The sequence below is a fragment of the Lepidochelys olivacea genome, assembly GCF_965140295.1.
Source record: "Lepidochelys olivacea isolate rLepOli2 genome assembly, chromosome: 21".
Lineage (NCBI taxonomy): Eukaryota > Metazoa > Chordata > Testudines > Cheloniidae > Lepidochelys > Lepidochelys olivacea.
The window spans coordinates 8,671,174-8,694,219 of NC_140431.1; the positions used below are offsets into that span (position 1 = coordinate 8,671,174).

Here is a 23,046-nt window from a genome sequence, read left to right on the forward strand (position 1 = left end):
GGTGAGCTTGTGTCCAGTGGGTGGAGTGAAAAGTCAGTGCCCCTTTCCACTGGCTGGGGAGTAGCTGCAGTAAGTAGCAAGAGACCATGAAATCAGAGGGGAGGAGGGGATTTGGGGGGTTGGGAGGGGGGGGACGTGGCTTTCCAGTGCAGTGGTTGCAAAAAGGAAAATTGTGGGAGGGGGAATCTCACTGTTTTTTTTCCAGTCTAGAGCGTATGGGCGGGGACACAGCCCCCTCTCCTGCAGCAGGGCAGCCGCCTAGCCCACCATGGGAGCCAGGGGGCTTCCACTCCGGGCCCCTCTCCTTTCCCCCCCCCTCCGGCGGGGCGGGGCCCGCCGGCGGCCCCGCCCCTTCACTTCCCGACATTCTAAAAACTGTTACCCTGGGCCCCGGCGCTGTCAGTGCGGCCGGGAGCGCGGGGCAAAGCGGCCGCTGGCTGGGGTCGGTGCTGCGTGCTCGCCCCGCTCCCCGGCTGGGAGCGCCCCCGCCTTGCCGCCGGCTCCCGCCCCTGCGAGCCGTGTCCCGGCTGCACCCCCCCCCCAGTTCTCCCACCGCCCCCCCGGGATCCAGGCCCATGGAGCTGCTGTGCGCGGAGGGCCCCCCGCGTGTGCCCAGGGCGGAGCGGGACCTCCAGCTGCTGCGGGACCGGCGGGTGCTGCAGAACCTGCTGAGCCAGGAGGAGCGCTATAGCCCCCGGGTCTCCTACTTCCACTGCGTGCAGAAGGAGATCAAGCCGTACATGCGGAAGATGCTGGCTTTTTGGATGCTGGAGGTACGGGACCCCCGGCCCCCCCCCCCAACCCGGGTCCTACCTCCCCCGCCCACCACCACCACACTCCCTCCAAATCCAGCCAACACCTCCTTTGTCCCCACCGCAGACACCGGCTGCCCGGCTCCGGCAGGCGAGAGGGGCTGGGTGTGGGGGAGAGAGAGCCCCACCCCGATCTCACTGGAGTGTGAATGCAGGAGAGGATGTAGTGGGGTCACCTAGTGGTGGGGGCAATTGGGGGGGGGAAGATTTTTTTTTTTTTTTTTGGTGGGGAGGTCATTCGGTTTGGGGGATCTGTGTCAGTTGGGAGGGGTGCTTGGGGGGGGGTCGCTTGCTGCAGGATGAGTTCCAAAGGAGAGAGTCTGATGGGGCAGGGAGAGAGGCCTGTGGTTTGTGGGGGTTCAGTCTGTGGTGGGAGGAGTCTGGTGCTCAATCTTTGGTGGAGGGGGGGATGGTTAGGCAGGGGGAATAGTGGGATAAGAGGGCATTTGAAAGAGGCCTCCCTCCCCCTGGGTTTTTGTAGTGGTGATAGCCCTGGGGTGCTTGGGAGCATGATTTCCCCCCTCTGCATATGGGGAATTGCAGCATTTCCTTCTGCACCGAGAGGGTCACCCCCACCCAGACAGCATGCTCTCTTCCATGCCCTGGCAGTGTGTGCTTTTTCCTCTAGGGTTCCCATCTGTCTTACCCCAGTCCCCAAAACTGTCAGTCCAGAGAGCTGGGGTTCCAATGCAGCTGTAAGAGAGAGCCTGGTTAGAAAAACATCACAACCTCCCACTCCACTGAATTAAAAGGAATGCAATCTTCAGCATTAAACAACTTAATGAGGACAATATCTGAGATGTCTCCGTCTCTTTTCATAAATGATCAAGCAGTGAATAGTCTAGACTCAGAGGAAAATGAAATTACACGAGGAAGAAACAGAATCTGGATTGAATTCAGTCTGTCGATCTCTCCACCCCACCGGCTGTCGCAACAAACTGCCCGTTTCCATTTTTAAGCACATGCCGATTCCAACTTTTTAAATTATCCTCTGTCTTAAATGTGCTTTCTGAGATAAAAGCTGCTCTGGGGCCTGATCCTGCAAGACCCTGAACTCAGTAGGAGTTGAAGGAGTCCAAAGTAACGTTAGAAGCTGTATCACTGGGATTTCCTAGGGGTGCGGTTTAATAGGATTTGAGTTAAGACCAAATGTAGGTCGTATTGCAGTCGGTGGCACAACTTCCATTGACTTCAGTGGCAGCCGGATTTAGTTCTAAATGCTAATCTTTCATTTTTTGTTTTAAATGAGGGTGAGGGGGAATGCAGCCAAAATTAAATCTGTGAAATGAGAAGTGAGTCTATTTTTTTTTTTTTAAAGGAGAAAGTCTCTGGCATGTGGTTTTATGTGGGTAGAGAGTACATAGGGAGGCAAAGTTACAGTTTGAAAGAGAAGGGTGATCTTTGCTATAGCACAAGGGGAAACCTCAATATTTTTGTAGTTCTGTTAAAACAAGGAAATAAATATGGCCGGTGTATTAATAGCATACTTGAGGGACTAGAACAAGGGACTGAAATTCAGGACTCCTGGATTCTGTGTATGCCTGTCATAAGTGTGGTGTAGATAGAGGAGAGGAGCCAGGAGTTTGAACTCGGGTTCTATCCCTGGCCCTGCTGGTGACTCTTTTTGTGATGTTGGGCAAGTCACTTAGCCCAGAGTGTTCAAAAGTGGCACTGATTCTTGGTGCCTTAGTTTTTGGGTGGCCAGCTGTAGCCACAATGGGACTGATTTTTTTCAGAGGTGCTGAGCACCCCCATTCAAGGAGAGCAGAAAGTGATCAGCACATCTGGTCATTAAGACCTAGATGCTTGAAGTTGGGGAATCAGAAACAGAGGCACTCAAAATCAGTGGACATTTTAGGAGATTTTGGTCTTTAACCTCTCTGTGCTCCATTATACCCATTTTACTATTTTCCCTACCTCCCAGGGGAAGGTGAGGCAAGTTGTAGGACATTGGGCCAAAGTCTCTGCTGGTGACATGGTGGAGTTACACCAGCAGAGAATTTGGCTCTTAAGGCCAATAGTGCTTTGAGAGCACCAGACGAAAGGCTCCACAGAAGTGCCAAACTCCGCAATAACTAGTAGTTTTGAAGTCCTGATATGGACAAGAAGTGAGGAGTCCTGCATTTAAAACACTTCGTTTCTTCTGTTGGCTTTCATCAGGTGTGTGAGGAGCAGAAGTGCGAAGAGGAGGTCTTCCCCTTGGCCATGAACTACGTGGATCGCTACCTGTCTTCGGTCCCTACTCGAAAAAGTCACTTGCAGCTTCTGGGGGCTGTCTGCATGCTCCTGGCTTCCAAGCTGCGAGAGACCATGCCCCTGACTGTGGAGAAACTCTGCATTTACACAGACAATTCCATCACACCACAGCAACTCTTGGTAACCTCCCCACGCTGCCTAATAGAGCCTTTCACCCCACTACCCAGCTCTCTCATCCTCTACATGCTGCTGCTGCTGCTTGGTGACATACCTGCCCTGTGGCTCCTTCTGTCTTCCTTCCCCTGTTTCCCCAAGTGCCTTCCCCCATGTTCCGCAAATAGCCTCTCTGCTTCCTTGCCCAAGTGAACACACTACGTTTTGGAGAAGTAGAACTGCACCCCTCACTTAGACCCGCCACCTCTGCCTTGGCCGCATGCAGCCCTGGTATTACTCCCCATTGATTACTCTGATCAGCACAATCATGACACTGAGGTTATACAAAACATTACCTGTGTTAAATACACATCCCCATCATTGAAATTCACTGTGTCCCATGTTGGGGCTTTAATAGCTCTGGATCAACAGCCCTGGAGAGATCAAAGGCCCTTATTCACAGAACAGGTACTGTAAAAGGCAGTGGATGGGGAAGGTCCTATCAATATGCCTATCTGCCCAAACCAGGAGGCATTTCATCTCTGGGGATGAGAGGGGAGTTTAGTTTCCATGTCCTCTCACCCTTGGTCTTTCTTCTGAGACTGCCCACAGGGGGGCCAGTTGTGATGGGGGGGCTTTTGTGACCTAGATGCCTGCCCACCGGGAGACCACAGTCCTTGGAGCTCAGAGACCAAGGTGGTAGGTGCTGTAGAGGGGGCTGGGAATGATTTAGGGAAGTGTCATGGACTTGCTGCCGTTTGGGATCGTGTGTGGGAGGACAGGATAGTGCAATGGGAACGAAGTGAAGCCATTTTTACAAGGTCTCAAGTGACACTAGGACTTATTCACTTAACTCCATTGCTGCCTGGGTGTCCCATGGGGTGGAGTCTTCTTGGTGGAGCTCAGTCAATGGGGGAGGAATGTGAAAGGGCTTCAGCCATGTTGGAACATGTGACCTTCAAGAGGGAACCACCACCTGACTTCAGTGTAACAAACATCCCTTTGGACGGTTTGTCAAACAGAATTTCCTAGGGTTAGTCATCTGCTGGTTAGGTTATTTTTGAGGAGTGGGGGTGGTGAGATGATGTAATAATGATTCGTCCCCGGGGTGGGGAGTGGACCCACTAAACTTTCAGGGGGGAGCTGATAGACATTTCTCGTTATTGGAGAACTTTTTTTATTATCATGCAAATGAGGATTGGGGGAAGTTCCCTTCACCTCCATGCGACTTCCCCTGAGATATATGGAGGATTGCTATTGCTTCGGTAACATGGGTGGAGGATGCTCGCAACCAGAGTAGGTGGATTCTGCCATATGTGATGGCCAGGTACGGCTGTCCACAGGAGTTGCAGGTGCACATTGTGACTGTGGAGTTGGCCCCATGGTTGGAATGCAGCTCTTTGCCTGTGCTGCTGTAGAGGAGGGTCATGCTGGGCATGAAAACTCTACTGTAAATAAATCTTCACCCCTTGCAGCACTTCCTGATTCTTGAATATATTCCATGTGTGTAAATCCCATGGATTATAGAGGGAGGTATGTGCCTGGAGTTCATTTCTGGATCAGCTTCCAAATTAGAGGCTTGTGTGTGTGTGTGTGTGGGCCTGTGGTAATGATGGGGATTGCCATCTGGCAGAGAGACAGATTCAGTTTCCATTCACACCTGGGCCTGCAAAGGTTGGGGCAGCTGCAGGGGCAGCAGGCCGAGCACCTGAGCAGGAGCGGGGGCATGAGTTATCTTCTGGGAGGGTGGGGTGCATTTAAAAGAAGAGCTGGGAAGGATGTTTTCCCCCATGCCCACAGGAGAGAATGGGATGGATAGGTCAAAATGCTCTGATTCCATGGCCTGTTTGCGTGTCTGGATTTAATGCTGGGGAAAGATGCCCAATTGCCAGTCCTGGAGACCGAAGGTGCTTCGGCTGCAGCAAGGCAAGCTTTCTCCCACATGTTGCTTCATCTCCATTTCTGACCTGAGCGCTGGAGCGGAGGTGGGGATTTAGTCTTCATGGCCCAGGCAGTCCTTCGTCTCTCTTCTGAGCCCACCAAGCAGTGGAAGCTAGGTAGTGTCCGTTGCAGTTATTTCTGTGATCGCTGAAAAATTTGGACTGATTGCCACCAGACACCAGTCTTGAACAATGTTCAGGTTGGTTCAGCTGCCTTGAAGTGCAAAATAAAATCATTTTGATTTTTGGCTGTGGGTTTGGGTTTTTTTAAATGAAATTGTTCAGGCTTCGTGTGTAACTGGCATTACTCTTTGAAAGCTCAGTTAGGGAGGGCCAAAATGGCAGGTAGTTCTGGGCGTGCTTGGGCTGTGAAAGAGGCACCAAGCTTGAAGTTTTCCTTTCTTTTTAAACCGAAATGCTCAGGGCTCCACACTTGGAGCCATTTCAAGGGTTTGTAAGCAAGGAATCTTGGGTAAGATGTGTCTAAATACACACACTCTCTCTCTCTCTCTTTTACACACACACACACACACACACACGGTTATATTGTCGGGGGAGAATAAGTAGTGGTACTCTGCCAGGTGCCTCCCACAACCCAAGCTCCACCTATTTGTGCACCAAAATGAGACACCGCGCTCAGTGGATCGTGTGGCTCTTCATACGACTGTACCTCTCCTTTCTGTCTGTCATCTAAGTTCTTGTATTACCACTCATCACCATAATATCAGAGTACTTCCTTTTGTGAAATAGTGAAGAGTGCTGACGTTTACATTTTCACCAATAGGCTTCAGCGTCAGTGCCCAGCTGAGATGAGCAAGAACGGTTTCACCCTTGGCGCCAAGCATCCTGCCTTATGGTGCTAAAGATGGGCTTCTCATTCATGTGTCCATGGCCAAAAGAGTGGAGCCTCCCACACACTAGCGTGGAGCTCCAGGGGCAGTTGTCTCTCTAGTAATTGGGGTTAACTTGTTTGTTTTCGAGGAGATTGAGCAGAAGGTGAGTTGCACTGTGGTTAGGGGCAGCAGGTAGACCAGAGCAGTTGCGGGCCTGGAGAAGGGCTTTATCTTTGAAGGTTATTGGGAAAGAAGACACCTATAAGGCTGTGATCTGAAAGTCACACCAGTCCTGCTCTTGGTAAACTCTCTGTAGCCCAGCTGGGAACAGACAGTAGTATGACTTACCACTCTAATCCCCTCTTACTGGGTCATAGGCTCCATGACCTAAGAAGGATTACAAACTCCCCAGGATAACCTTGGATGGAACTAGTGAGGTTTGCATTTGTGTTGGGATGTGACAGAGTTAATGCTCTGCTTACAAAACCAGAGAAAGCTGCTGCTTTCCTCCTGTGTGCTAATAATGTTATCGACTTCTCTTCTTTCACAACATTGCAGTGAGAGTGGGTAGGGAGGGGAAGGAGAGCTTCTTCATCACGGTTCGGACAATGGATACATCCTGGCCTCTTAGCACAAATCTGTGCTTCCGGCGCACTCTCCTGGGCTCTTGTAAGGGAAGCTGGCTCACTTTCCCAGCGGGTTCACTTCCTCCTCTTGGAGAGGATGCCTGGCTCAAGCTTGGAGTTCTAAAAAGGATAAATTAAAACAAAATCTTGATTAAGTTATTCTTGGCAGAAGGAAATGATGCAAATGAAGGACTTGTCCACTTGGAGGAAGTTGGGTTTCCGTCAAAGGGCGTTATCTAACCATCTTTCTTTTTTTCATTAAACCACAAGGCTAGAGGCTTTTCTTGCATGTGCAGGATGGTACTTAGCCACAAGATGGTTGGAGGGAGCAGCTATTGTCAGCAAGTCATACCGTCCATTGGCTTGGTAGGACCTGGTTCATTTATTAGCTGTCCTGTTATCTCGTCCTCTAAGAAACCCCCAATCCCTAGGTATTGGAGACCATGGTAATAAAGAGATTATAGTTTTGGCTTCCAATATAGTAATGGTGCTTCCTGGCATCTTGGTTGCCCTGAGGATTCAGAGGTGTTAACGGTTTGTGCATAACCCATGTGCTCTTTGCAGGGCAGCAGAAGGGAGGTGAGAATGAAGATGACTTGTGCTGTTGCAGCCCAAGGCAGTTTCACTTGGGCTGTTAGCCTGAAGCGCATGGTGTGGGAGGGAAGAAATTGCCAATGGGTTGCCAATGTCTTTGCCGTAAAGCTGGAGTCTTGCTTTTGTCCTGGCCATCCCAGCTCCTGCTGCTCCAGCCTTGCAAAATCAATGCAAGTGTCTCAAGCAAAAGACCTTACCGGCATCTCTGCTGATTCTCCAACGTAGGTGGCAGCATTGACTTTTCTTCCTCCTTCCCTCTTCCCAGAGTCCCATTCACTGATGCTTTTCTCCAGCTGCCATCTTCAAAGACCACTCAGGACCTGCTATCTGGTACGGCACACTCCTGGGCTTTGACCTTTAGTATGTCTGACTTCCTGACGGCAAGGCAGTTGTGGTCAGAATTCAAACGGGCTCAGTACCCATTTAGGCATCAAAATAAGTGGCCAGATTTTCAGAAGAGCCCAGCACATTGGGTGCAGAGCTCTTCTAAAAATCTGTCCCAAGTTCTCCAGGCTAAGCCCTTGAAAATACGGCCATTGCTGGGGGAGAGTTATTCTGTATAGCTCGAGTGCTCTAGAGACCTATGGAAAGGCAGGTTCCTCTCTTAGAGGAGCTTAGATTGAAGGGTCCAGTCCTGCAGGGTGCCAAGCATCCTCCACTTAAGCTCCCAAGCAGGAGGGTGCCCTTAGATAACACAATGAATTGTGCCAGCAGCCCATGGTAGGTAGAGATAGGGAAAGAGAGACAGCAGTAGACTGTGGGAAGTGATGACTGCTCTTGGCAGAGCATTTCCAAGGAAAGCAGATCAGGCAAGTTTTGCTTAATTCTTGGGTGCAACTGATGTGACCGTTCTGTTGGGGAGTTGGAAGGGGGCAGAAATTGTTCCAGCCTTTACTATACACTGGAGCCTGAGCTCCGATCCTTCACAGGAGACAGACACAAAGAGTTAACCAGAGTTTCCTATTTGCAAATGGACTTTCACGTGCTGCTCATTTCAGTAATTCTGCATCTGTTGCTAAGTAGGCTAGGTGACCAACTGCAGCTTTGGAGTCTCTTCCCACTCACTTCTTGAGTCAGCCGAACGAACGTAGAGGAAGGAGGTCGGAGCTGCTCAAATCGGCTGTTTCTAATATAAAGTGCCGGTCTGCTGTGAAAAGTGAATTTACAGTGGCACCTTGCTGCTCATCAGCTCTGCTGACTGTAGTGACAAAAATTAGCATGAACTTCATCTCCCATTACTCCTGCAGAGCCAGCAGAGTGACAGGAAAGTGAGCCGGCTTCCATTCCTCCTTGGGTGTCTTGAACAGAATTGCTTCCTAAAGTCCAGTCATTTAAACTAATGCAAACTCATCGAAGGCAGTGAGGTTGCACAGGTATTTCTGAGGGTAAAATTTGACCTGCAGCATCTTTATTGAGAATGAAGATCTACAAGAAGGAAAGGACCCAGCTTGACTCTCAGATCCAGGTTGAGTTTGCAGGGCTGCAAAACAGTAAAAACATCTTTATACACGTAAGCACTTGAGCTAGAAATCACTGAGACATGTTAAACACAGGGTCCCTTGAGGCTATGTTTCAGAGTAGAACCACATTTTGGTGTCATCTTGACAGGAGAAGGGGAGGTAACGCACAGTGGAAGCTGCATTACTAAAACCAGTACTGGATGCAGTGGGGAGAGATCAAGAGAGCAGATTTGCTGGTGAAGAACCTGATTGTGTGTGCTCTCCATGCATAGAAATCCCAGCCAAGTGGAGGGGTGTTCTGCACACTGAGTATCCTGCAGGACTGGGACCTGACTTTCTCCCAGTACAGAGAAAATGCCGAGCTAGCTGGGAAGTGTTGATGGCTCTCCAGAGCGATGATAAACGCTGCAGTCTAAAGAAACAAAGGATAATTTCCTATTTTTAATTTTTTTTAACCATTCGGAGCAAGCCAATTAGATGCCAAGGAAACTCCAGGAAAAGGATGTTTGTGATCTTGAGAACACTGTCGCTTTGGTGTGCTGCTCTCCTCTCTGGTACAGCCTTTTGTTGTGCTTCTAGTGATTAAGAAATTCTGACACGCAGTTCAAAGCTGGAAGCCAGGGAGGGAGGGTGGGGGGCAGAGAGAGTAGCGAGAAGTTTTTATTGGACAGGGTGGTGCAAAGCTTCCATGAGAATGATCCTTTGAGGTGCTGAGAATCTGTAGCTCCAAGACTGTTTTGAGCCTCCCTGCATACCCTGGGAAGAGCTGCTGCTTTGTCTTTCGTGAAAGGACAGATTGAGTCACCCAGACAGGTAATAAAACCAGATCAGTGTCAGTGCTGCAGGGGGGAAATAACCCTCCACACACTCTAAGCCTGGCCTGGTGTGTCCAGGGGGAGCTCCCATGGGCCGCCAGCTTTCTCAGCTGGGCTTCAGTTTTTCCTTGTAGGTGAAAAGGGATGATCTTCTGCCAAACATTTCCTGCAGTTGGGACAGGCTCCCTCTGTCTCTTGTTTGTGGTTGGTATGTCTTGTGTCTCTTCGGTGCTGGGTGGGAGGTCCCAGACTGACCACCTTTGAGGCTTCAGTCTCCTGTTAGTAGAGTCATAGAGTTTATGGCCAGAGGGGACCATTAGATCATCTAGTCTGACCTCCTGGGTAACACAGGCCAGAGAATTTCATCCAGTAACTCTTGTGGTAAGCCCAATAACTTGTTTGACTAAAGCTTATCTTATTAGCCACAGAGCAAATCTGAGCAGTAGCCAGGCTTGCTTTCCCATCAGTGCCCCAACCCCACAAAGAGGCCTTTGGGCCTGACCTGGACAGTCTACATATCGGGGCAAAAGGGAGTGTTCGCTTCAGTATGTCAGCCTTCCCGGTGACATTGGCAACAAAGGGATTCGAACCCCGATTCCCAAAGACTTGGATTGAGCCTCGGCAATCTCATTTCACACAGGCAGGCAGCCATCAGGTGGTAACAACTTTCAGTCAGGACTGCCCGAGGCTGTGTCCTAATTAGGAAGAGCTCTGTATCCCATTCCCGATCCCTGGGCTCTCCAGCAGAGGTCTGTTTCTGGGTCCTCTTGCTAGTCTTCAGCAGCTCAGACTCCCCTGTCTGTAGCCAAGCCTGATGTCTGTTCTATATTCTCCTGTAATATGGTGCATCCCAAATGACCTTTTCCTGTGATCTTCAAGACCTGTGGTTTACAATCAGTCTTCTACTTGCTCCTTGCTTTTCCTCACTGCATTTAATTGAAGAGTGTATAGGTTGTTGGGTAGATGCTGTTCTTATGTACTGCGAAGGTGGAAAGTAAGCTAGTCAGTATAAAAGACCAGGAAACCCATCTGGGGCCAGGAGGGATGGGGACCCAACACCCTAAAACAACCCTGATTCTAGCAAAATGCCATCCACTGGCAGGAAATGGCCTTGTAGCCACACAGTGATGATACCATGCGTTCTGCCCAGTGGGCAATTCAAAACAGGTTGAGCAATGATGTTGTTTAACAACTCAGAACTGGTACTGTTGTGTAAGGAGGAAAGGTGGGGTTTTTGGTTTTGTTTTTTTTTTTGCTTTTAAATAAGCTAAGCCAGATCCTTCTGAAAAATCAATCTCACTTCTTCAAAACTGCTTATCCTGGCAGAATTGGCTGCCCTGTCAGTTTCTCTGGGGGGGCAAAATCAACCCCGTAATCTATTTCCATTTAAAGATAATGGGACTTCTGGTAATGGGAACTACACTCTGAAATCAAGTGACCTAGTTAAGGCCAAGTGATGTCAAGAGGTAGAGACACCACTTTATTTGTTGCACTTACATGGCCTCCATCCCGGTAATATCGGAGCGCTTCACACAAGCTTTAGTATACCTGTCTTCACAACTCCCCTGTGGGGCTGGGCAGTGCTATTCTCCCCATTGTATAGGTCATCTTTCCTGTTGAGGTGGCCATGAAATGAAAGGGCTAGTTTTGTTTTGTTTTTTATTTTGTTTTTTAACAAAAGGAGGAAGTGACACCTATTGGCTACAGGAGATCCTGGATTCTATTCCTGGCTCTGCCACAGACTTGCTGTGTGATCTCGAGCAAGCCGCTTGACCTCTTTGTGCCTCGCTTTCCCCCTCTGAAGTGGGAATAAGGCTCAGGGGGCTCTTTGGAAGCTCCATTGGCATGATTCTGAGAGAGGGCGAGCAGCTGCCACTCCAGCTGAAATCAACGGGCGTGCTAGGGCACGGCACCTCTAGGGATCAAGCCCAGAGTCCATAAAGTGCTTTGAGCTCACCTTGTGGAAGGAGCTATAGAAATGCTGCAGGCTCGTGTTCGAAAGGGTCCCTGTCATTCTGTCTGTTTTCTAGTCCTTCCATGTTTAAAAGTTGCTCTTGCAGCAGACCTGTCATACCGCCTCACGCTGGGGTCTCACCAGGTCTTTTGAGCCAAGTTGGGTCAAGTTTGTTGGACAAGAGACCCTTCTGGAAAGGTGTTGAAGGAAGTGGGGTGGTGACTGGGTTATGCTCTTCTTTACGAGTTGGTAGTGAGCCAGTGACCCAGCCTGGTGCTAGGGGGCATGGTACTGTTGGAGGTGCTGTAAGTAGGCATCCTGACCGTTTGTTGTCACTAAAGAACCCAGTGCCCTGTTCCCCAGTAATACTGTATACTAAGCTTGGCATTGTAGCCAAATTCTAACGTAATCCCCCAGTTAAACATCCCTGTAGATGCCGTTGGAAAAGTTACTCTTCCTTTTCTAAAACAAGAAATGCATCACAAAGTGTCCCGGTTATAGAATGGCTTCAGTGCTCCAACCTAGAGGTGGCTGCATTTCATTAGTCTGTGAAGCAGTCAGTATATACGGTCCAACCGTAAAGTGGTTATAGATGGAGGGTATTAAGGTTCATGCTCCAGGGTGAATTCTGTGATTTTTTTACTCTGGCAGACACCTATTACCATCAATGGGAGGTTAGGTTGAGTGAGGACTGTGCAATTTGGCCCGTAGGTTGGCTTGGTTTAGCTGCACACTCATTCTGTGCCTCGCTGTTGTAAGCATGTAAACTGCATCCACTGCTGGAATATTCAGGGCCGTCCCTTGTAAACTGCTGTGACCTTTCTTAGGTGCAGAACTCATCCGTGCCCGATAGCCCCTTCAGGCTGCACAGTCATAAGCCAGGGGCGTCTCCAGCAAGCACAGAGGAGGTGTACCCATCTCTGTTCCCCTACTTCAGGGAGACATTTTGGGAGCGGAGAGTGGGAGTGGCCAGGGGGTGCCTACACCCTGCTTATTCTGCACTGTCCCAGAGGGGTTATTGCAGCAGGCTTGCAAGTTAAGGAAGCCTTTAGTGCTAGTTAAATAGAGGAGAGGCCTGTTGCTTCCTCTCTTGATCCCTGCGCAAGGCTGTGCATCAGTGCAGGCATGGATTTGTCCCCCAGTCAGACTGGGGGGAGATGAGTCCCCCTGGCAGGAACTTTGCTTCCCCTCTTTCTGTCCTGCCTCATAGCACTGCAGCATGGATGGTGTGCCGCGGGGCTGGCTCCTCCCTAAGCACCGTGCTCTCACGCTCTTGGCTCTCGCTAACTCTCTCTGTAGCAAAGCACTTTCTGTACAGAAAAGTCTGACCTGTTTGTGTAACACTCGCTCTGTCCCCTGCTCAGGACTGTGAGGTTCTCGTCCTTGAGAAGCTAAAGTGGGACCTGGTGTCGGTAATAGCGAATGACTTCTTGGTTCACATCCTCCATCGGCTCCCGCTGCCCATGGAAAAGGTAGAGCTGGTGAAGAAGCACGCACAGACCTTCATCGCCTTGTGTGCCACAGGTACGGGGCTGCTTGTTGTGCTGGGGGCAGCAGAGCTGTCTCATTGGGGCCGGCCAGGCTAGAGCAAGCAACAAGGGCGGGCTGGTGGTTACATCACAGGACTGGGAGCCAGGTAACCTGGTTCTGATTCCTGCGTCTGCCATTCTGACTTGCTGAGCAAGTCACTTGGGGCCTGATGTCCAGAGAGGCTCAGCACCCACATCTGCTGGGGAAATCAAGGCCCTTAACCTCTCAGTGAGTTCATCTCCCGGTCTGAAAAACTGGGGATGATAATACATGGGGTTGCAAGGCTGAGCGCACTAATGTTTGTAAATTGCCTCGAGACCCTCGGCTGGAAGCTGCCACAGAAGGGCAAAGCCCCAATGTGAATATTATTACAATGGCTAAAGCCTGGCATGGTGCAGTCAGCTGTCTGCTAAAGTTACCATTTTGCCTGTGGTCAGCGTCTGCTCTTACCACCCCGCCGGGCCTCTCAAGTGGCGAGAACGGCACAAACACACCACTCCTGAGCGTCCCCCACCACCTGGCCCCTTGGCTCTAGGCCAGAGTTTTAATGTCAGATTCCAAAAGTTAGAGATGGCAAAGGCTTGTTGGGGTTTCCCAGGCCAGTGCAGCATCACTCCCTTCTGGGTGCTCTCCAGTCTAGATCTAACCACCCAAGCAATGCGGTTTCCAGTACTTCCCCTGCGGAGCTGAGATCTCAGTGCATTCCTGACATTCAGGCTACGCTTTCCTTTGCTTAGGGCTTGTCTACACGGAGTCTTACTCCAGAATAGCTATAGCACTTTAATTCACACCCAACCTTATTGTGGAATAACTTCCCTGTGTAGACAAGCCCTTAGTTTTACCCCTTGTTTCCTAGTCCTATCTACTGCACCACTGTAAGCCATGCCTCTTCCTGTCTTGGACTGCGCCACTTGTTAGTTTGACAAGGTTGCTGGAGGACGCAGCCACATTCACGAGGATCCTTGCTAACACTCCTTACTCCTTTCCCTGCCTGGGTTTGTAGATTACACCTTTGCTATGTACCCTCCGTCCATGATTGCAACGGGCAGCATTGGCGCAGCGATTCACGGCCTGTCTGTCTCGGCTAACTCTTTCTCCGGCGAGGCACTCACGGAGCTGCTGGCCAGCATTACTGGCACAGAGGTGGTAAGTACTGGTTTGGGGGAAGTGCAGCACAGAGGTCTGGGAGTCAGGGGACTGAGGATTCGGTTACTGGATTCACTGCGTGTCCTTGGGCATTTCAGTTCCCCTCTCTGTGCCTGAGTTTCCTCATCTGTAAAATGGACACCAGAATGCTGCTCGCCCACCTATGTAAAGGGCCTGGGGATTATTAGCTGGAAGGTGTTTTATAATGCAAAATAGTATTTATTATCTCTGCCCAGGCACTGCCAAGCTGATCAGACCACTGGATGTTGCTGTTCTGGGATGGGGAGACCACCAGGAATCTGTTTGGGGGTAAAGAGTTGGAATCTAAGTGAGAAGGCAGCACAGGGGCTAAGCGATTATGCTAAGGAAAGTCTGTCACCTTCACCCTGTTGGGTAGTTGGATTAAGCTAGATCTAGAAGGTCCCAAGGCATTTGTGCTTATTCCTAGCCTCCCAGCAGAGGTGCATGGGCTGGGGCTTAAGGCAGAGGAGAGGCTGCATACATACGTTGGGGAGAGAAACCTGTGTCATCAGGAATGGCCAGGCAGGGATGGGAGAAGTAGCTGCTCAAGCCAAGAAGTGTTACAGGGCTTCAGTGCCCAGGCCTGAAGTCTCATTCTGCAGGGAGGGAGGGATAGTTCTCTTTCTCACAGTCAGGTTTGGGGTCTAGGTCTCCTTTATTCTCCAGCTTCAGATATAGGGGTTGCTGCCCGCCCCCCATAAGTGACCCTCAAAGTAGAGAAGGGACAGGGCTTGGCTGTAATGGAACGAAATGGGATTCTTCACTGAGGCTGCTGGACACAGGCAGACCCTGTGGTTCTCTCTAGCTCCCAGACTAACTTGGTCTATGCTGCTTAGTGTCCTCACGCCAGGTCTCCCTTCGTCCTGGCCTGGACTAAGCAGTCATGGAAGGGATGCTCACTACACTATACCACCCAAATGTCCAGACTCTGGTAACCCTTTGAGTGTTTTTGTTATTGGAGTCCCCAGTCTCTCCCCGAGCATCTGGTTTCCCCTCCTTCACGGCTGCTTCAGCCTCCCACCGTCTGCTCCTTCTCTCCTTGCTGCCGGAATTACAATGCTGGGAGGGGCAGCAGTGTGGCCTCCTGCAGACTGCTGTATATGGCTGCCATCTCGTCAGCCCCATCCTCTCCTCCCCAGCTGCTGTCCTTAGACTGAACGTATCTTCTCCACGCACCGTGTTGGCTCAGAAAGCTGTGGCTGAAGCTAGGCAGAGACTGGCTTTTTGGGCTGAGTCTGTACAACGCCTAGCACAGTGGGGGCCAGGGCCGTGACCGGGGCACCAAGATGCTACCATAATACAAATAATTAGTAATACAAATAGTGCTGGCCCTTGCCACGGCTAGGTAGGCGCAAGGGGCTGTGAATCTTCACTGGCCAGCAGTCACTGGCAGGGATGCCCTGGAAGGAAGCGTTAAAGATGCCGCTCTTCTCCTGCCTTTTCCAGAGCATAACTACGCTAGCCCGAGGTACTACTCCAGTTCATAGCATGCAGCGGGGTGCGTGGCTGCTACGTGCCGAGGTCTGTTCCCCCACTGCCCGGTCGTACGATGGCCCGGATCGCTTTCCCCTTTTGTCCCGCATGATGGGAGGCGTGCAGGAAGCCTTTGAAAAGCAGGCACAAAGGGAGGCACCCCCTCACCTGAGCGGACAGGTGTTAACGGGATTGGGTTGACGGTGCTGGGGAAAACAGGCTCGGCAGCTGCTAACCTTGCCCAGTGTCCGATTGCTGCTGCTCTAAGCGTGGGCGGGTAGGGAGCCAGAATCCGGGACTCATGATCAAAGGTGGATGCGCAAGGAGCCGTAAGGCAGGAGTGAGGGGAACTCGACCCTCAGCACCTTTTGGGGAGCAGGTGGGGGGCTTGAACTAGGATGGTTCAGTTCCCTGTCTTCAGTCATCCCTTGCTCTGAGCACTGGACCTCAGGAGCCCCTTTGATCTCGGCGTCTGCCCAGGCACAGAATGCTTGAACTCTGGCGCGGAGTTCGTTACCCTCCCCCAATAGCCGCTCTGGGGAATTGGGAGGTTTGGGGCTGTACTGGAGCCGGGAGAGGGATAATCACAGCCTAGCATTGTCAGAAGAGGGCTGGGGGGGGGCTCACTTTATTTGCTCAGCGGTTTTTGTTTGAGCCTTTAAAAAGTAACTTTGAATTGCCTGCAGCCAGCTGCTCGCAAGCTGCTTCAGTGAATGGGGCAGCGGCTGAATGCTGCCCTGGGAGCAGAGTTAATTGGAGCTGGCGGAGGAGAACAGGTGGGAAGCAGGGAAGATTTCAAAGGCCTGCGAGGGGGAACACAAAGGAAAGATTAGAGGGCACTGGAGTCGCCGAGACCCAGAGCTGTTACTAGGCTGCCTCCCCTTATGTAACCTCATCGGCGTGTGCGCTCAGTGCAGTCTTTTCTCCCAACCCCCTCCCCGTTTCCTTCGGCTTCACTCCAACTTCTCCATGCCAGTCCTGTCTTCAGGGCCCATCTCCTGAGCTTCGGCTGTTGTTATTTATTCTTTGTATTACTGCAGTACCTAGAAGCCCCCTTCCTGGACTAAGACCCCATTGTGCTAGGTGCTGTACAGACAAAGAGCAAAAAGTCGGTCTCTATCCCAAGAGACAGCCATGTCCTCTCTAGCTGCAGTAACCTTTCTTTGGGCTACTTCCACTGGAGTTCTAGTGGGTGGAGCATGGGGGAAGGATTCCAAGCTTGGGTTCCTGGGCCCCGACTCCGCCATTGATTCAGTCCCTGAGCTTGGCCAGGTCTCTTCCCCTTCCTGTGACTCAGCGTCTCCACTGCTTAAATAGAGGATGATGATAACCTCCTTCCCTGAACCCTTAAGGCTTAATTCATGAATGCTGGCGGTGGTGCAGAGGCATTAAGGACATGCAAGGACTTAGCGTTCTGCAGGCTGCACTGCATTGCTCTGTTCTGCCTCTGCTACCAGGCTGATAAATTCCTGCCAGGGGTATCTGGGCCGTAAGGACTCAGGGCCTCAAGCATCGAATAGGTTTGTTAATCCTTAATGATTTTAAGCGTATGATCACCAAGGGATCCCGTTTGCTACTTAACAAGTCTTTGCTCTCTGATAAACGTGCCCCATCCAAGGTTTGAATAGGAGGGTGCAGCATTAACCTGCCTGTCTCCCTGGGGATAGAGTCCTCCTCCCCCTTTCCTGTAAGGCATGGGACCATACCTCATTTTTTAAAGAGGCATCTGGTGGAAGGTGACAGCCCTAGATTCTGGGCTCCTTTACACAACAGGTATTGCAGGGGCAAGGGGCAGGGCAAGCATCCACAGCATACTCTGCCAGCGTGCAAGGCCCCTCCAGAGAGCCAGAGGAGAGCTCCCTCTCGATGCCTAGACAGTCCATAGCATCTCTGCCGAAATCACCCGCAACGGGGCAGGTTGCAGTGGTGGCTTTTATGAGACACAGACCTCTGTCTCGGTTCCTAGTAGACCTAGCTGCTGAATTCAGAGAGGCCATCCAACAGTGGCAGCTTCTGGTTACTGCCGACCTGGGCTGAACTCAAACCAGGGTCTCCTTGTCTATCCCCTGCCCCTGCAGCCCATAGACGTGGCCTGCTGGCTGTCCCCTCTCCTTCTCCTGCCCTGGGTCTAACACAGCAGGGAACTGGCCAAGAGGGGGTTTAGAATGGCTGTTGCTGGGGCCCCGTGTACAGCTCTTTTCGCCTCGTTGCTGCGGGTAGAAGGCTAGAGGCTATGCTTACTGGAAATGACTTGGGGAAGGGGAGGTGGGTGTTGCTATTTTTGCTTGCCACATCCTCTGTCAGTTTCTAAGAACCAGTTGTGGATTCCTGGTAAGAGGTTCTATGTATGACACAATCCTGTGAACAGAGACGGCCCAAGAGTCCAGCCGGGCTCTGGCCAGAACCCCAGCTCTCGCATGTGCAAAATGCCACCATCCCTCATCAGAAACTGGGGGCAGAGGGCAACCTCTGCCCTTTATAGATGCAGGAGGTCCCAGACTCCGCTGCATCTTGTGCAGCACTCTGGTGAGTCACTTGCAATCTAGTGTCAAACTGGAGGAGTTTCCTCACCCTGCAGAGGCTCTAGGGGGATTGTCTTCCATACTTGCCGGGCTCTGCTAATTAAAATCATTCTTGCTTCAATGTTTCTCTGAGGCTGGGCATTTCCCTTGCACCAAGCAATGCACTGGACCTAGGATCCTGGACAGTGTTGCTAGGAGACGCAGTATTGGGCTCCCAGTGCATGAAGAATCTAGGGAAAATGAGATGAAGCTCTCTGATGGTATAGAAAGTGTAAGAGCCTAGTGAGGAGCATACTTCATCATGTAGATGTACCTGCATCCTAAACGTGTTAATGTCCTCTGCAAAAACTGAGAGCTTTGCATGAGACCCTTGGATTGGGATAGCTGACTGGAGTCTGAGAAGTCTGGGTCTAGCTTTCACAGAAAGAAGGCGTGGAGTTAAGTTGAAAACTGTTCCCTAATGTTCCTCACTTTACTAATTTCCCCCACACAGCACAGCTTGGTCCTCTGTCCGAAATGAAGGACCAAAAACTGGGGGTTTAATTTAACTCCCCAGAAGGTGCCAGATACCGTGGTGATTTGGGGCTCTACAAGAACTTAGGCAGCCCCGTCAGAGACTGAGAGCTCTGAAGGAGGACAAATGGGAGAGAGAGCGAGTATGTGTGCACTTGCTGGAAGGCCCAGGTGACTAAAGAAACAAGCTTCTCTTGGAAGTATTGAAAAACTTCTCTGTGCATTTAGGCTAATGTGTGTGCAGTCTGACACAGGTCCTTGCTCCGTGTTATTAATATAGGTAAATAACAGTGCAGAAGCTGTTTACTTCCAATAAGAGAGGAAACAAAAGTAGGAAAAGCCATGATATTGTGGAGCTGAAGAAGGGATCATGTCTAGGGAAATTGCCTTTCCAACCTCTCCCAATGCTCCAGAACAACCTGCACCCCTCCGTAGGGACCTTCATGAGAATCCAGTAGAGTAGGGAGAAGAGGTGGAGTCATTGCAGAGCATTGTCTTAGAAGGGGCTTAAAGAATAAACTCAGATAAAAAAAATTGGAGACGCTGTGTCTAGGACTAAGCCCCGTCCAGCCATTTAGATGCTCGGGCGTGAAATATAGCCCCGCACCTGTTTAGAGACATCAGCAGGGCTCTCTGATTTCCGAGAGGCAGAGTGGAATTGAAGCCTCTGGTCTTGTTTCTTTCCTCTCTTGCAGGATTGCCTGAAAGCGTGTCAGGAGCAGATTGAGGCAGCCTTAGCCGAGAGCCTGAAACAGGCTTCCCAACCCCAGCAGGAATACAGCTCCAGCAAGACTCCAGACTACCCGGCCAACCAGGACGTCAGCATGACCAGCACGCCTACAGACGTCACAGACATCAACCTGTGATGAACCCCCCTTCCCCATAGTCACCCAGCCCCATGAGAACAGGACCTCACAGTGGAAGGGGAGAGACCTTGTGGAACCTGCTGCCCACTAATTCTGTCCGTCTGAAACACACCAGGGACTCGGTCCACTCACCTGAGAGGCAGCAAGGACCCATCAGCTGTCCACCCATCAGCCCAGTAACATCAGAGGGGGGGTGAGAGGATAGGTGGTGATGACCTCTCAAGAGGAGGCTCAAGCAGGTCGGCATCTGGCAGTAGTTTGCTGTCCACACTGTTAACCTGCCTCACCAGATGGGGGGGGGACTTTTTGTGGGGGGCAGGGATTAAAATATATCTGGGGAGGGGGTGAAAGAGCCTAACTTCAGTTTTAAAGAGTTTTTCAGTTTGTTTGTCTGAAACATAGTTGGTGCACCATTGCCGTTTGCTGTCTCCTAGGGAACCTTGGCCTCAACCACAGCTAACCCTTCCGTGTGCGCACTTTACGCACGTTAAGGGCTAGCTCTTTTATTACCTTGGCTTCTGTGGTGAAGAAACATTTACCCAATGCCTCCTGCCGTGGAGCAGCCCTCAGTCCCTAGTACAACATGGTGGCTTCGTTTTGGGCTGAGAAGATGGGTTGAGGGGGAGCCACATGGAGGAAAAGAAGAGGAGTGGGTGAATCCATCTCCTCACTGCTCAACACCAGGCTGGTTGGGTTTCTCCTCCTGGCAGGGAATAGCAGGGTTGCTTCTGTCATTGTTAACAGGGAGAACAAGGGTCTGGCTTTTTGTTTTTTGTGCTTGCTTTGTGCAAGTGCTCCCTGATTTGGGGATAAGTCTTAAGAGCTGGTACCTGGGAAGAAGGAGACCTTTAGTGTGAGGCTCACTGGGTGCAGGATTGGAATTGTACTCACTGCACGTGAACTACCTTAAACCACCTTTGCACTGTGCCATTCTCCCAAGAGGCGTTAACCAATTGCTTAGACAAAGGAAGAAGAAATGGAAGATGATTTGCAACTTCCTGGCAGGAAACTGAGGTGTATTTCCCCCCCCCTTCCCAAACAGTGCCTTTAGCATCCTTCCACATACCTCCATCAATTCGCTGTGCCACCAGGGCTCCCACGGGGAGATGAGTTAGTTCAGACACCACTCTTATTTTTAAGTATATACTGAATGTGCTGCTATAGTCCTAAATTTCTATGAACTCCTCCAAAAGGTCTCAAATCCAACTGGAAAAATAAAAAGCAGGAGGGTGAGGGCAAGAGAGGGGGCAAATAAATATAGAGTGTTTTTATAGATCACACACACACACCACACACACAAAATAGGCCATCAATACTTCCAAGCACTTATGGACGGAGAAAAGATTTTTGTTGTTGTTGTTGTTCCTGTTTTAGTTTTTTAAAAAGTTTAAAAAAAATGCTGCTTTGATCAGAGAGACTTTTACAGATTACTATTTTATTAAAGGGCAGAAGCCAGCTGGACTCTTGTCTGCTAGGATGGGAGGTAGACATTGCTGCTTACGTTGATTTCTGGGCACTGATGGTGTGTTACTCTGTGACTCTGTCGCCCTCCAGGGAGGAGAGGGGGGAAAAACTCCCTCCTAGGCTGCCACTGGAAACAGTCTTGTTTATCAGGCTGCTTTTTCCTTCCACCCGTCCTCCCATCGTGCTTAGCCTGATTTGCCAAAAAGGAAAGCTGTCTGCCACTGACTTCTGCTAGCTATTAAAGTTAGGAGGGGATAGAAATTACATGATGGTTGGGGGCTGTTTGTATAAAAGGAAAAATATATATATATATATATTAATGAGTTAATTTAAAAATAAAATTGTTTGAACTATCCATCTGCAGCAATCCCAGTGCTGGGAAAACCAGATGAGAGCATATGATGTTGCAATAAAATAATTTTTAAAAAAAGTTGAAGCATCTGAATTTTCCCCTGAGTCAGATTATGTCTCTCTTTTTTGAGTGCCTGAGCAGGGCATGGCCCTGTATACAAAGAGATCTCTTTAGCCAGGTTCTTATACTCCGAACAGCAACAAAAACAATAACTGTCTCTTCCTTTCTAATCCCTAGCCCAGAATTTACAGCCCAACCCAATGCAGGTGACGTTGTTCAGACATGGTTCACAGGTGAGGGATCCAGAGTTTGACTGATTCCTCAGCTGTGGGCTAATTTGCCATGTCATTGTCCATGAAGTGCATTGTTCCTGAAGGACACTGGGGAGGAAGCGAGTTTGAAGGAGGGAGCGCAAAGTATCAGTAGGGCTCACATGGGAGAAGGTATAAAGAAGAGATGGGGAGGAGCCAAAGAGGATGGTGAAGGGAAAAGCATACACTGGATTAAGAGAAAAACTGGAGGATGGGGTGGAAATGGGCAAGGCCTTGAGGCTGAGAATCTACTTCAGGTAAGAGGAAAGCTGGGTTAGGAGGAGGATTTCAGTGGGGTGTCCTGGACAGTAACAGCTTCGTTGGTGGCAAGGTGAAAAAAAATCAACCGGCCTTAAACTCACTTGAGAAGTGGCTCAACTAAACCAGAAATGTATATTAGAGAAAGACACTCCCCTACCCCATAATCAGAACCCCAGCAATAGGCCCTAGCGGGAGTACCTGAGTAAACCCAGGACTTGGGCACTCCAGTAACTGGGGTCTTTAATAACATGCAGGCTTCCACCCTTCTACAGCCTGGGGCAAATTTTGTGTAGTACCTTATTACTTGCTTTGTTGATGCACCTGTCAGAGGCTAGGTTATGGTGTGGAGGTAGTTGGATGAACACAGTGCTCCAGCTTGAAAGTGGGACAGAGCTCGAGGTAGAAATATATATTTAAAAGCTTTTTTTTTTTTTGGGGGGGGGGGGGGAGGATACCTGGATCAGGACAACAAGGCCTGGGGTGGGGGGTGGGGGTACACCGTAGAAGATAGTGACTTTACAACCATCTACTGACTCTCTGAAGTATCTGTGCCAAATGGTTCAGTACAGCAGATACAACTTAGCATTCACTAAGGAGAGTCTAGAGTCTTCATCTTATCTACTTATGACTTTAAAGGGAGAACATCAGGGAGTGTAGGAAAAGGGGCAGTCCCAGGTGGACAGGCTCCAGGCAAATTACCTAATTTCAACATGATTCAAAAATGGCACTTCCGTCCTCAACAGCTCTGCTCCTTCTGTAGAGCAGAGGCGAGCTGCAGGTGTTAGAAACCTTTACGCTGTCAATACTGCAGAGCCCCAGGAGAGTGAGCTGGAGTCTGCACCTCTGTCCATCACAGGCAGAATATTCTGTTACCTTTCAGTGATGGGGCCAATCCCTCATGCCTGTGTGAAGGGTTGCACAGATGTCACTGAGAGCCTAAGTGATAGATAAGGAAGGTATCCATGCCTGAGGGCAGGATGTGGTGTGCAGACCCTCTGACTGGTGGCAACACATACGGAGGAAACCCAGCTTGACTCTCAGCTCCCAGGCTGTTTACAAGTTGTCATGTTTTATTACAGAGGGAGGGAAAGGAGCTTTTTACACGTAAATGGTGAATTCTTGATCAGGACAAACATGGAACCCCATGATGGCAGAGTCACTTTTCAGAGCTTAGAGAGCTCCCTGAGGGTTGAAAACAAGGCAG

General features: G+C 50.3%; 1 protein-coding gene across 1 annotated transcript; it reads left to right on the plus strand.

Annotated features, from left to right (window-relative positions):
• The first annotated feature begins 399 nt into the window (after positions 1-399).
• On the plus strand, positions 400-19,759 carry CCND3 (cyclin D3). Its single transcript, XM_084611470.1, has 5 exons — positions 400-773; positions 2,973-3,188; positions 12,748-12,907; positions 13,917-14,059; positions 19,284-19,759. Exons 1-5 carry the CDS (start codon positions 576-578, stop codon positions 19,452-19,454), a joined length of 888 nt encoding a protein of 295 aa, XP_084467596.1. The 5' UTR covers positions 400-575; the 3' UTR covers positions 19,455-19,759.
• Positions 19,760-23,046: the final 3,287 nt, after the last annotated feature.